This window comes from Melospiza georgiana, chromosome 8, assembly GCF_028018845.1.
Source record: "Melospiza georgiana isolate bMelGeo1 chromosome 8, bMelGeo1.pri, whole genome shotgun sequence".
Taxonomy (NCBI): Eukaryota; Metazoa; Chordata; class Aves; order Passeriformes; family Passerellidae; genus Melospiza; species Melospiza georgiana.
In genome coordinates this window covers 35,349,534-35,364,773 of record NC_080437.1, presented here as the reverse complement: position 1 = coordinate 35,364,773, position 15,240 = coordinate 35,349,534, and the positions used below count along the sequence as shown (strand labels likewise).

At 40.2% G+C, this 15,240-nt stretch overlaps 1 protein-coding gene across 1 annotated transcript; it reads left to right on the top strand.

Annotated features, from left to right (window-relative positions):
* The first annotated feature begins 3,814 nt into the window (after window positions 1–3,814).
* On the top strand, window positions 3,815–14,853 carry CLRN3 (clarin 3). Its single transcript, XM_058029592.1, has 3 exons — window positions 3,815–4,043; window positions 11,475–11,654; window positions 14,579–14,853. The coding sequence occupies exons 1-3, from the start codon at window positions 3,815–3,817 to the stop codon at window positions 14,851–14,853; spliced, it is 684 nt and encodes a 227-aa protein (XP_057885575.1).
* The last annotated feature ends 387 nt before the right edge of the window (window positions 14,854–15,240 follow it).

The window sequence follows — 15,240 nt, the reverse complement described above, 5'->3', positions numbered from 1 at the left end:
TTTCTCCTTTCCTTTTACTTTCTCCTTTCCTTCCTTTCTCCTTTCCTTTCCTTTCTCCTTTCCTTTCCTTTCTCCTTTCCTTTCCTTTCCTTTCTTCTCCTTTCCTTTCCTTTCTCCTTTCCTTTCCTTTCTCCTTTCCTTTCCTTTCTCCTTTCCTTTCCTTTCTCCTTTCCTTTCCTTTCTCCTTTCCTTTCCTTTCTCCTTTCCTTTCCTTTCTCCTTTCCTTTCCTTTCTCCTTTCCTTTCCTTTCTCCTTTCCTTTCCTTTCTCCTTTCCTTTCTTTCTCCTCTTTCCTTTCCTTTCTCCTTTCCTTTCCTTTCTCCTTTCCTTTCCTTTCTCCTTTCCTTTCCTTTCTCCTTTCCTTTCCTTTCTCCTTTCCTCTCCTTTCTCCTTTCCTCTCCTTTCCTTTCCTCTCCTTTCCTTTTCCTCTCCTTTCCTTTCCTCTCCTTTCCTTTCCTTTCTTTCCTTTCCTTTCCTTTCCTTTCCTTTCCTTTCCTTTCCTTTCCTTCCTTTCCTTTCCTTTCCTTTCCTTTCCTTTCCTTTCCTTTCTTTCCTTTCCTTTCCTTTCCTTTCCTTATTCCTTTCCCCTCCTTTCCTTTCCTTTCCTTTCCTTTCCTTTCCTTTCCTTTCCTTTCCTTTCCTTTCCTTCCTTTCCTTTCCTTTCCTTTCCTTTCCTTTCCTTTCCTTTCTTCCTTTCCTTTCCTTTCCTTTCCTTTCCTTTCCTTTCCTTTCCTTTCCTTTCCTTTCCTTTCCTCCTTTCCTTTCCTTTCCTTTCCTTTCCTTTCCTTTCCTTTCCTTCCCTTCCTTCCTTCCCTTCCCTTCCCTTCCCTTCCCTTCCCTCCCTTCCCTTCCCTTCCCTTCCCTTCCCTTCCCTTCCCTTCCCTTCCCTTCCCTTCCCTTCCCTTCCCTCACCTTCCCTTCCCTTCCCTTCCTTCTTTTTAAATCTATTAAATAAATCATAATATGTAATCTAATATATAAATATAAATAAACATAAAGGAAATAATAATAAAAATAATAAGCAATAAATGATAGAATGTTTATATACTATATATAAATATATAGTATATATAGTATATATAGTATATATAAAAATATATAATAGATGAACTAAAAAAAAATTAAAATAATAATAGATTAATTTTAAAAATATATTAAATATTAAATAATAAATAAATAAATCTAAATAAATCCTAATATTTAACCCATCTTAATATTTAATCCAATAAACTTCCTTTATATAATCTACAATTTATCTAAAATAAAAATTAAACTATCCAAAGGATGTTCTTTGGAGAACAATTCCTCCCCAATCTCTGCTCCTTCTGGAACTCTGAGCAAACCACCATAAGATATTTTTTCCCCATGCAAGAATGTATTTGCAACATTAAAGAATAGATAAAAAATTTGCATTTAAAAACTTTCCTTTTGTATTTTTGGCTTGAAGCAAACGGATTTAAACAGAAGGGAAATGCTCACATCAGCACGATTTAAAAACAAGGGGTGATTTTATGCAGAAAGGATTGCAGATCTCTGCTGCCCCCCTGGTTCATAACCAATAATCTGATTTTTCGCTTTGGTTGCTGTCAGGGCTGAGTCAGGGTCTGTGGGGGCAGAGTTGAGGAGGTGCTGATCAGGAATATTTTCTCTGACTCAGAGGAAACCAATCTCCTTTCTCCTGCCTCTCAAGATGAGGAGCGTCCTGTCAAACTGCAGCTTTAATTCCAGGGTTTATGATGCTTTTACAGGGAGCTGTGAGGAAAAAAAAAAAAAAAAGACAAGGAATATCATAGCCTAGGCAGAGAATGAACCTCAAGGTGACAAGCAAGAGAAAAGCAAATTATGGTTTCATTTCCAGAGCAACTCCCTGAGCCACAGGAGAGTTTCAATGATTGAGCCATAACCATTTGAGCTGAGTCACCAAAAATCCAATATAATTGAGTCAGGTTGCAAGGAAGGAACTCCAGGCTATTCACAGCTCTGAGTCCCTGCTATTCTCTGTTTTTAAAGGGCTGCCTGCTCAATTCAACAACACTGAAGGAGCTGAGGAATAATTCCCTGGAAGTTTTTACCAAGACAAATATCAGCTCTTAAATATTGAATTTTTAAAGCCATATTTTATAGGGGACAGGTGGCACTGCTGATGGCAGGAGGGCAGGTTCCAGCTCAGTTTATTAGAAAACATCCTTGGATTATAAAGTCTTGGACTATGTCCTGTGGAGAATAGAACTGTTGGATTAATGAACCTGGAGAGGTGGATCAGCCAAACAGAGCTCCCCATATTTCTGTGGTTAAACTTTAACTGGGTACAGAACAAAAAGTGAGCAGGTTTCTTATTACTTTATACAGGGTAAGAAATTTCCCTTTATTCCTCAGAGCCTCAATCAAATCCCGACTGATTTCACTATGTTAATGAAGCACTTAGATGATTTAGGAATAAAACTTAATTTTAAAAAATTATATTTATACATTCCTATAAATAATGACCTCAGAGATATCATCAAAGTCTCAAGTAGTTTGAAAAATAAAATAAAAATCACAAGACTATAGAAATAAAATCCATGGATCTCAAATCTAATTACTGCTTAAAAGTTTGGGATCAAAAAACTCATAAAACCAGAAAATGCAATTCTGCATTGCATTGCAGAATTAATATTTTCCCAGGTATTTACTCCTCCTGAGAAATTCTTGGCTATTCAAATCCATAAAAAATTCAGGAATCTCTCTGGCACCACAGGACACAGCAGAGAAGCTTCTGGACAAGAACTCCACAGATTGTGCCCTAAAGGTTAATTCAGAAGTCTCTGGATGATCCAGGAGCAGGGCTTCAGTATAAAGTGGGATAATGACACTATAATTAATAGAAATAAAAGCTAATGGAATCTCTGTTACTCTACACTGGCAATAAATTATTAATTTATGTTCCAGGTTTCAGGCCAAGATGATGGGAACTGAGTTTATCTGAAATTCTTGAAATTTGGCTCCAGTTTTTAATTCAGCAAGGAAGGTTCTGTTTGAAATTGTGTTGTCTGGTCACTGTTTAGGTCAGCTGGGATTAAAAAATGAATATATTCCCTTGGTTTCTAGTCCAGAATAGATTTTTTCCAGGATTTCTCACTGTACTTATCCACTGCTTCCCTGAAATAAAGCCCTGCTCCAGGTATTTGCTTCCTCCCTGACAAAAAGCAAGAGTCAAGGAGCTTTTCTGTGAAAATACATGGAATTTAATTAGGAATTATAGATCTTAGAAAACTATCTGTTGACAGTAGATAGAATCTTCTTACCCCACCAAAAGGCAAGACCCACACCATGTTTTCTGAAATTTAAAGAATTTGAGAGGTTCCCCAAAGGCATGGTTGGGTAGCTGCTTGGGCAGTCTGAATGGAGAAGGAACATTTTACAACTTTATCATAACATACTAGAGAGAGATCAGCTAGAGGTGGGCAGATGGCAGGCTGGCTGTCAGGATTGGAAGGGGAAGAAGCAGGGAGTCCAGGAGGAGCTGGGAAGGTGCCAGAGCCGGGCTCGGGATGAGCCCAGGGCTGCGATCTGGGAAGCGACGCCTCGGCCTGGACCATAAATCACCCAGGGACAATTCCAGCGGCCTTTGCCAGGCTGCTTTGGCTGTCACCATGGCAACACCTTTTCCCCAGGGCAAAGTTCAATTATTTTACATTTTTATTGCCACTTCTGTTTGCTTAAAGTTTACCAGAGCGACTTGGTGCGGGGACAGCGCCGAGGAGGAATCACCCTCATGGTACACGGGACTCAAGGGAACCAAATCCTCTGAACTGGGGGGAAAAATCCGGGCAAAGATGCCATCCAGGAAGAAAACCTCCATGTTCGCCTCTGCCTTTTGCACGTGTGTGAGCTCCTTCGTGGTGATCTGCGTGGCGCTGGCCACGCCGCAGTGGGTGAGCAGCGAGGTTCGCTTCTCGGGCCTCGGCAGCACCGTCACCATCAGCCTCACCTACGGCCTCTTCAGCGGCACCTGTGAGCAGTTCGTGGATGCAGGGCTGCAGGTGTCCAAAACCAACTTCCAAGGTAAGTGCTGGCACGGCTGGAAGTGGATCAGAGCGTCCCAGACTGGTTTGGGTTTGGAGAGAGCTTAAATACCACCCATTCCCACCCCATCCCACACCTTCCACCATCCAGGTGCTCCAAGCCCCATCCAGCCTGGCCTTGGGTACTTCCAGGGATCCAGGGACAGCCACAGCTTCTCTGGGCACCCTGTGCCAGTCCTTAAATCGAATCTAAATCCATATCCCACATTTCAGTTATTTAAACTATTTTAAGATGGATACATCCATCAGCAGCACAAGTAAGATCTTAGCTTGGGTTGGATACAGGGAAGGAATTGGACTGGCCTTGGACACTTCCAAGGATCCAGGGGCAGCCACAGCTGCTCTGGGCACCCTGTGCCAATCCTTACATGTAATTTAAATCCATATCTCATATTTCAAAATTACTTAAACTATTTTAAGATGGATAGGTCTGTCAGCAGCACAAATAAGATCTCAGGTTTGGGTGGGATACAGGGAAGGAATTGGACTGGCCTTGGACACTTCCAGGGATCCAGGAGCAGCCACAACCTTCCTTGGAAACCCATTCCAGGGCATCACCACCCTCACAGGCAGGAATTCCTTCCCAATATCCAAACCCAAGCCCAAGGGCTTCTTAGTTGTACCGCTGATGGACTCACATTTGAAGTGAGAACAAGAATTTAAGTGGAGGATTTAAGTGGTATAAAATAAGACCCCCCAAAAAGCACAGAAATTCAACAATAACAGCTTACCACCTGTGGTCTTGGCCTGCACCTTGGAACAAGGGAAAAAAAGCACAAAATGGGGCTTTCTGTCAAATTGACTTTGATTTTTGGAAGTTCAGTGAGGAACAGAAAAGCAACACTCATCACTTAATTAAGGGATTTACAAACCTAATTCACCTTCCCATTTCATGATGTTAATTTATTGTTTTGACTTTAAACATTTTGCTGCCTGCTACTGAATCAGCACCGTTTTGATAAAGGTTTGAAAGCTGCTGCAGGAAAAAGAACAAAACACACAAAGCAACACCCAAGGGGAGATAAACCTGAAAGCTGCTGCAAGGATCAAGGGTTTGCACTTATTTTATCTGCCTTGCTGCCTCATCAAGTTCAGAGCAATAATGCTGGTGACACACAGGAAAGGGAGATAAACCACTCAAAAGAAAGCTACCAAAAATATGAGCAGGTCAAGTAATTTAAAAAATGAGATATGGATTTAAATTAGATATAAGGGCTGGCACAGGGTGCCCAGAGCAGCTGGGGCTGCCCTGGGTCCCTGGCAGTGCCCAAGGCCAGGCTGGACACTGGGACAGTGGAAGGTGTCCCTGCCATGGCTGGGGTAGAACTGGGTGGGATTTGAGGTCCCTTCCAACACAAACCAATCTGGGATTTTAAGATTCTTCAAGAAATAATTTCATTTTTTGGTAGGCTGTTGTGCGATGTCCCAGCGCAGCAGATCTAAACCTCCAGCCTAATAAACTAGGCTCTTCCCCAGCCTGATTTATCCCTGAAATTGCAGCAGCAGAAACACCTGAATTCCCACGGTGGCAGAGCTGTGTTGCACAAACCAGTCCCCATGTTGGACTGGATCCCATTTCATTCCTGTTCTCATGAAACCCCGGGCACAGCAGCACTCCCAGCAGGAGGTGGAGCATGGGGTGGCATTGTTACATAACAAGTACAAAATCCCAAATCATTCCATCTTATTTTATTACAGCCACGGCAGAATTACAAGAGCGATTTTTAGAAGAGTAACTGATAATAAAGAAATAAAATAATTAAATGTGGTTGCAGTTGGCTGAAGCCCCATACCTTGAGCCATGTGGGCAGCTGATTTTGATGTGGCTCTGTGGGAAAGGTGGAATCCTGCCCTGGGGAGCCGATGGCAGAGGAGGTTCCAGGCTGGCTGCAGGCCAGGCTCTGTGCCCTGCCTTTGTCTGAGGCAGCTCCCACAGCCCAGTGCCAGGGCCTGGGTGTTGCCACCAGATCGATTTTAATTAGAATTAATGAAACGAACTCACAACACTCTGGCATCAGTGAAAGGTTTCAGTTTCTGCATGGTCTGCATTGGTGGTGTTGGGTTTTCCCTCACAAGATTTGAGGTTTTGTGCTTATCATTTATCAAATGCTGAGAGAACATTTACAAAAAGATCTCAACTCTCCCCATCAGTTATTTAGGGATGAACAAAATCAGTGAGCTGCTGGATTTGTGAGTTTCCTTCCCCAGCTGCTGAAGGAAAGTGATTCTTTATCAATAATCTCAATTTGGGGTTTTCCACATCCCCCACTGGTTCTGTCAGGCAGGTATCCAGAATGAGAAGTACAGACTTGAAATTAATTCTTAGGCTCTGGAATAAGCATGATTGTCATGTTTTATATTATTTGCTAAAGAAATCCTTCCCTGGGAGGGTGCTGGGCTGGCACAGGTGCCCAGAGCAGCTGTGGCTGCCCCTGGATCCCTGGATTGCCCAAGGCCAGGCTGGACACTGGGGCTGGAGCACTTGGGATAGTGGGAGGTGTCCCTGCCATGGCTGGGGTGGGAATTAAAGTCCCTTCCCACCCAAACCAATCTGTCCATTCATTCTATTCCATTTATAATTGAAATAGGAAAAATACTTCCTAGAATTCCACATGTTCTCTCTTCAAATTCATTTATATTCCTGTCCTCCTACTGCAGGAGATGCATTTCCTTTGCTGATACCCTGAAATAAATGGGTTTCCAGTGCTATGGAGGAACAAAGTGCTGAGCTTTCTCCATTCCAACATTTCAGACATCAACAAGAGGAGTTCTAAACATCCCTTAAAATCACAGCATGATTGAAAAGCAGCTGTGCCCTGCCTGGGGGCTCTGCTGTGCACCCCACGTGCGTTTCTCAAATGGCATTTTCATGTTTGAGGGGTGGGAAAAGAAGGACAATCCCTGAAGGGTAAATCAAAGTCAAGAACTTGGGGGATTATTATCAGCAATAGCCCAAGCTGACTTTTATCAGTGGTTGGTCAAAAGCAGATCATCAACACCCTTTACAAAAAAAAAAAGACAAAAAAAACCCAAAAAAACAAAACCAAAACACAAACAAACAAAACCCTTATTTCTCTAGAAACCACAATATTCAAATAAATTTTCAAGCATAAAGATGAAAGACAAAGGAATGCCATTCTGGCAGTGCCCTGTGCATGGAGTGCCCAGCCAGGGTGGCTCTTTCCCAGCCTTAACAGAGCAATAAATCACTGCAGCCACTCCTCAGGCTCTGGGGATGGCAGAATGCAAAAGTTATTTAACAACCAGACTCCCCAGAGCCCTCCTGAGCTGTTTCAGTGATTTGTCTTACAGAGGAACCAGCTGGGAGTAAAATGTCACTCAGAGGAGGTTTGGGCATGGCTTTGGCTGGTCCAAGTCAAACAGGGAGAGGTTGAGCCAGGCTCAGGCAGAACCACACCCAAGGAATGCCAGGATTTATCCAGCTGCTGGCAGCCAGCAACACCCAAGGAAGGCTTTCCAAATTTACCTCAGCACACAGGAACCTTTTCCCTTTCTAACTTAAATATACTCTAAAATAAATGACAAAACCTAAATATCCTCTAAAATACACGAGAAAAGCTTGGAAGTGGCTGGGATTCATTGGTGTTCTCATCAGTTTCCAGGGATCTCCTGCAAAGTGGGGAAGCTCTGTTGAGCTCTCTCCTCGGGAGTTTGTGTTTGTTTGGGCTTCTCTCAGTGATTAATCCCTGATGTGTCATGGGTGATGGCAGAGCTGGAAAAGCTGCTGGGAAGGCTGACTAAGCTCAGTGAAAGTCTGGAAAAATCCTACCCAAACATGTAAGAGTAAAGGATGAAAACTAGAAGAAGATACAGGAAATTAAGGAGAAATCTGAGCAGACCCTCTTTTCATTCCAGAAATGTTGTTTCACACATATCCAGAGGTTATCCAGCTGCAGGTTACCACTCAAAATATTTGAGTTTGATCCCACTCAAATAGATCAGCTGCAGGAGATTCCTTCTGTTTGCACAGACTGCTTTATTTAGGGATTTCAAAAAGAATCAGCTGCCATGAAAAGAGCATTTTCTTTCAAGCCTTGTGCTGTTGCAAACACGGCTACAACAGCTGGAGGCTGCCAAAATGCCACCCCCTACACTGCAGCTCAGTGCCAGACACAAACAAGATCAATTAGGGGTGCAGGAGGTGTAGCCAGGCAGTTCTGGAGAAGTTCTGAGAGATAAAATTAAGTGAGGCTGCCAGAGGGAAATTACACAAGCCTGGCTGGTTTGGCTCCAGACTTATTTCTTCTGCAAGAAATAGATCACAGGTGATGGCCAGGCTGCTTCAGCCTGAGTGCAGGGTACAACCTGCTCACTTCCATTCCACTGAGTGATATCCCCTGCTTCCCTTTCTTTCAGGAAAATTGCTTAAATTTACAGCTGATTTCCATAACACAGCCTCACCTGCCGGTGCCTCCAGCAGAAATTAACTTGTACTGCAGTATTAGATAAAATGTGAGAGGAATCTCCTTTTCATTCCTTGCCAACAGCTCTTTTTATTATGTTTATTCCTCTTTATGGGGTTTTTACTATTTTTTTTTTCTGCTGTGATTCCTCCCAGTTATGCAGTACCTGAATATTTTGCAATAAAGGCTCTGTTCAAGAACAGCACAGAAAGGGAGTTTTCCTACTGAAGTCTGTCTCTCACAACATCTATTTGAACAGAGCTCCAAAACATTGTCACTGTATTTTTTACAATATAAAGCACATTATAGCTGCCTTTTCAATCTTTAAATTTTGAGGAGGGAAATAATTCACCTCAAAAAACAACACTTTGAGGGTATTGGATTTGGGCTGAGTGTCTTGTTACCAGCAGCTTATTGAGGAACTGGAGGGATTTAGGCAAAAATTGGTGACAGCTCTGAAGGGTTTGGCCACAAGAGCCATGGACCTGCAGCAGGGAATGATCTGGGAACAAGGTGAGGAACAGGAGAGGGAGCAGGATCTGGGATCAGGGCTCAGCCCTGTGGGAACCAAACCCTCCATGAACCCTGTCCTGTCCTGTCCTGGTGGAAAACAGCAGGAGCTGCTCCTTTGTTGGAAAAGAAAGGAGGCAGTCCTGCCTGCACCAAGATTTTCCTGCAAGGCACGGAGACAGATCCAGTCAGGAGATGAGCTCAACCATCCTCATCTGCCCACGGATGACCACACTCAGATTTATTTGTCCTGCAAATGCACCTGACCCATCCAGGCAGCAGCTTCAGTGGGTTTTGGGAAGGTTTTCCCTGCCACATTTATTGCATTTATAGCAGCATGACTGCTGCTATTTTAAAAGGAAATCCAACTGGAGCAGAGTTTTAAATTGGAGCAGAGTTTTAAATAGGCATTTGTGGAGGTGACCAGACACTGGCAGAGGAACACCCAGATTTCTGATCCAGTTCAGGCAGAAAATTCCTGTCTGGCCTCGTCCAGAGGAAATTTTTACAGAAGTATTAAGGAACAGAAGTTTACTGCCCAGCTAACTGCAGGATTAGCAGGCAAGAATTTATTTCAGCCCAGGTACCTTCACCCCATGTGGGATTTGGGTTCACTGCTGTGTCCAAACCTCCTGCACTTTCTCCATCCCAGTCCCTTGAGATCACCCAAACCTCTGCTCTTCAGCTTTTAATTACAGCCCTGGCAGGAAGTCACAAGGTTTTCCAAACCCACCAGACTGGGCAGGGCAGGTTACCAGAGAACCATGGGATATTAATGTTGGAAAAGTTCTCCAGGATAACTGAATCCAACCTTCAACCACGTCCCCGAGTGCCACAGCCGCGCGCCTTCAGCACATTTCCAGGGATGGTGACTCCCTGTTCCAGTGCTTCCCCACCCTTTTTCTGGGAGCAAACTTTCCCAAATCTCCAATCTAACCCCCTCTGGCACAAGCTGGGGCTCTCTCCTTGATGCCTTTAGAACAGAGGCCAGACAGGATAAAGGGAATAAAAGTGGGAATATTTAATATTTAATGAAGGCCTTTCAGGTACATTTCAGGACAAAGCATCCCCAAGGGTTTACACACAAAATGGACCAATGTCATGAATTTTTCATACTTTTATAAGTTTGGTCCATTTACATATCAGGGGTTAATCCTCCAATTACAGCTTCAGGTAATGTAGTAATTTACTCCAGTTTACTCCTCTCCAACTCACTTTTATTTCTATTTTTTGGGACCTGAGGCTGTAGGTGATGCCTGGAGAGGCTGCCTAGAACAGAGGCTGGTCAGAGTTAAGGAATAAAGAAAGGATTTATTCAAAGGCCTCACAGGACACACCTTGGGCAGTGCCAGAGTCCAGCCATGGCTCCACCCAAGATGGACAATGAGTCAGAAGTTTTCACACTTTTATCTGTTCTGCTCCATTTCCATATTGGGGTTAATTGTCCAATTACAGCTCCAGGTGATGCAGTCCCACTCTCCAGGCTGCTCTCCTCCATTCCCTGTTTATTTTACACTTTTTGGGGCTGAAGCTGCAGTGGTGTCCTGAGTTCTGAGGCTGGAAAAGGATTGTTGTGTGTGCCTGGGCTGTGAGGACAACTTACTTACTTTATATGTGTTATTAAACTTCATATATACAAGACTATAAAGTGTGCGTGTGTATATATATATATATATATATATATATATATATATATATATATACACACACACATATATATATGATACATATATACACATATATATTATATATTATATATTATATATAATATATATAATATATATTATATATATTATATATAATATATATAATATATATTATATATATTATATATTATATAATATATATTATATATATAATATATATTATATATATACACATATATAATATATATAATATATATTATATATACACATATATATTATATATATTATACATATATACTATACATACATATACTATGTATATATAGTATACTATATATGCTATATGCGATGTAAAGTATCTATATATACACTATACATATATATACCATATATTTTATATATACTATATATATTATATTTTATATATTTATATATAAAATATCATATATATACTCTATAGTGTATATATACTATATACACTATATATACTATATATAGTATATATAGGCTTACTACTGTAGTATTTAGAAAATGGTATATATAGTCATTCTACTATATATAGACTACATATAGTGTATAATATAACAAGTTCAGAGCTATACACTAATGCAGTACAGAATCTGGAAAATATCAAAGCTAAAATTTAAGGCATCATTTGGTGTTGAGTTTCAGGCTTAGAGGAATTGGTTTTTCTGGCCAAGACATGAAGACAGTTAACTACACTTTATTTGGAGTTTAGTTATACCCTAAGCACTAGAGGATTTGAAGAACATAAAAGCTCGAACCCCAAGGCATCACCCTCTCCTCTGTCCCTGCCCCTCTGTGTTGCAGTCTCAGAGGTCCTGAGCAGCAGCAGCAGGAGGAGCCTGGTCGTGGCCACCATCGTGATGCTGGTGCTGGCCCTGCTCAGCTCCCTGCTCAGCGCTGGCTTCACCTGCACCAACGCTGTCAGCAACCCCTACCAGACATTCCTGGGACCCATCGGAGTCTACACCTGGAATTCCCTCTGTGGTGAGTGCCATTCTCATCCTTATATACATTATTTATATATATATATATATTCATTCCTTATCTATATCTGTCTATCTCTATCTCTATCTCTATCTCTATCTCTATCTCTATCTCTATCTCTCTGTCTATCTATCTATCATCTATCTATCTACATATTCCTTATATATATATATATTCCCTATATATAATATAATATAATATAATATAATATAATATAATATAATATAATATAATATAATATAATATAATATAATATAATATAATATAATATAATATAATGTAATATAAATTATATTATATTATATTATATTGTATTATATTATATTATATTATATTATATTATATTATATTATATTATATTATATTATATATATTATATAATATTAAAATATATATTTTATAATTATACACTATATATAATTATTGTATAGTATGCAGTATATAGTATTATATATTATATATGTTATATGTTATATGTTATATATTATATGTTATATATTATGTTATATATTATATATTATATATTATATATCATATATTATATATTATATATCATATATTATATATTATATTGTATCTACTTTCTATTATATTATATATTACATATTACAATATTACATATTATACTTCATATAGATAACATATAATATATATATAAATATTTATAATATAACATATATATAAAACATGCACACATATATATTAGATATAACATATATAGATATTTATATAAAACCCACACACACACATATATATACACACATATACATATATACATATATATACATATATATATATATATACACACATTATATATATATATATATATATATATATATACACATATATATATATACATATATATATATATATATACATTTATTTATACACATACATATACTCATATTCCGACATTAAGGAACATAGATCTGCACGAAGAAACATCTGGAAACACATTCTGCTTCCTGGATTTGGTTCTTAACTGTTCCTCCTGGCACACCTGAAAACCACCTTTTAAATATGATTAAAATACACTATATTGCAACCAAATAATATTTATATGATAGTATTTATAGGGAGGCAGCAGTTTGGAGGAGTGAGCTGTGACAAAGATTATTTGCCTCTTTAAGATATAAAAATTCAGAGGTGAAAATAAGTTTAAACTTATTTAAACATAAAAAAAAAGGGTGGAGATGCTGAGTCATTGGAGCTGTGAAGCTGCCTCAGAGGCTGGAGGTGGGAACCTCATTCCTGCTGGGATTGAGCCTGGCTGCTCCCAGCCCCCCTGTGCTGCTCTGGCCACCACTCAGCTCTCACACTCAATTCCTCTCCAGAGGATTAGGTGCTCCTCTAATGATGGGTTTGCACTTGAATCATTTCCTTTTAATACATCTGATTACAGAGTACCTCAGCATGGGTATTTTGGCCTTCAAAAGCTCTTGAAGTCCAGGGGAAATGTCCCCAGCATCATCCCCCTGTCCTGGGGACAAAACCAGACCTTGGTGGCAAGGGAACAGTGCAGATAATCTTAATTATTACAAGTGGAGGTGTGAAAATCACCCATTTTTTAACACAGATGCTGAAACAGCTGTGAAACACAGTGGGAAAAGTGAACAAAGCTCAATTAGACAATTATTCACCTCTGAGACAAGCAGATCACTGTCTCATCTCATGGGAAGGCTTTTCCTGACCCAGCCCCTGAACCTGCAGGCTCTGTCTGAAATGAAAGGACCACGGGCTGGCCAAAATGAAATTTTGGGGAGAAAACAAATTCTGGTGTTGGCTGAGAGCTGTGGTTACTTTTAACAGCCCTGCAAGTGCTGTGACCTGGAAGGTTGTTTTGCTGTGGGTGCATTTTGTATGGGAAATCACACATCATTTAATGTGGGAGGTCATCTTGGAGTGCCTAATTCTCCTAGCAGTGCTCTCCTGAATAAAAAATGAAGCTGTTTCAGCACGAGCTGGGCTAGGATGAGGTGTCTGGAGAGGAGGAATGGAGCTGTTCCACCAAAGTTCAGAGATTACAGCTCTGTTAGCACGAGGAAAGCAGAGATGCAGCAGCAATATTTAGATAAATGTCAAAGCAGCTGAACTTTTACATTTGGGAGGCTGCAAGAAATAAACCCCGATCTAATAAGACATCACATTTTGGATTCTCCCAAGCTCATCCAATAATTCATGTTGTAAAGAACAGGAGGTCTCCAAGTCCAAGCTCTTGGGCCAACCCTGAGCACAGACCAGGATGCTCAGGGCTTTATCCAGCTGTGACATTTATCCAGCTGTGATCTCTATCCAGCTATGATATCTATCCAGCTGTTTTGATTTTATCCAACTGTGAGACTGCCCATCCATGAATTTGGGCTCGTATCAAACAGACATTTACAAATCACCAAGGGGGCGATTACACAATAATCATCAGCACTAAATGAAATGAAAAAAACCTTGAATTAAACGGCCTTTTCTAAGAATAATCAGTGAGAATCTAATAATTTTAGATTATATCACTGCCTATATCAAAACACCTCTCAGATACTGCTGGGTGAGGCAAAAATTCTTTAAATGCCCCCATGGAGTTGTTAATATTAGATAAATTGATTTAAATCTCTGGACTAGGGCAAGGATTAAAGCAGATTAGATATGATATGATATGATATGATATATTATTAGATATATGATTAATATAATATAATATAGTATAATATAATATAATGTAATATAATGTAATATAATATAATATAATATAATATAATATAATGTAATGTAATGTAATGTAATGTAATGTAATGTAATGTAATATAATATAATATAATATAATATAATATAATATAATATAATATAATATAATATAATATAATATAATATAAATGTCACTACACAAATAGTACTCCAGTTCCTCCTCTAAAATTTGCATTTCTGTTTTCCAGGAGTCCTCACCCTCATAGCCATGATCCTTTTCCCTGTGAACGTGGAAGGGAACAGCCTGTCTGAAGAGCTGGCCCACAGCTGTTCCAGCTCCCTGCAGGACCACCTTGGATCCAAACACAACTATGGATATTCCTACTGGATCATGCTGCTCGTCCTTTTCCTGAACATTGCTTCTGTCATCATCATCTATTTCTACGACCACGCCAGATATTCCAAGAAGAAGGAGCAGGAAAGGCCCATAGAGAATGCACCAAAGGATGTTATTCTGTTTTAAGGACACCTTGGAAAAGGGGGTGTGAAGGACTTTAATGTGGACTCTGAATTGTGTGCAAACTTCAATTCCCAGATTGTTTTGAGGACACGAAAGCCTGGTTTGGTTTTGTGCCTTTGAGCAGGAAGATCAAAGCCGTTGTTGTGCAAAGGCTGCAGACACCAGGATCCCTTGGGATGGGGAGAAATGGTCACTGAGGTGCTGCTGCTCCCTCTTCTCCTTGCTCTGCCCAGGGATCTCCTGCAGGTCTGGAGCCTCCTGGGCCTTGTGGCCAAAACCCACAGAGCACAGAGGTGAAGTCCCATCCCATCCCTGGGGGATTTAAAGCCCTGTGGAGGTGGCACCTGGGGACACTGCTGGCCCTGGCAGTGCTGGGGAATGGCTGGACTC

What these genes read in the sequence shown, in the direction of transcription:
- CLRN3 (XM_058029592.1), top strand. Translation starts at nt 3,815, where the DNA reads ATGCCATCCAGGAAGAAAACCTCCATGTTCGCCTCTGCCTTTTGCACG. An exon ending in GTCCAAAACCAACTTCCAAG is followed by an intron (nt 4,044 to 11,474) that starts GTAAGTGCTGGC and finishes TCTGTGTTGCAG; the next exon opens with TCTCAGAGGTCCTGAGCAGC. An exon ending in CACCTGGAATTCCCTCTGTG is followed by an intron (nt 11,655 to 14,578) that starts GTGAGTGCCATT and finishes TCTGTTTTCCAG; the next exon opens with GAGTCCTCACCCTCATAGCC.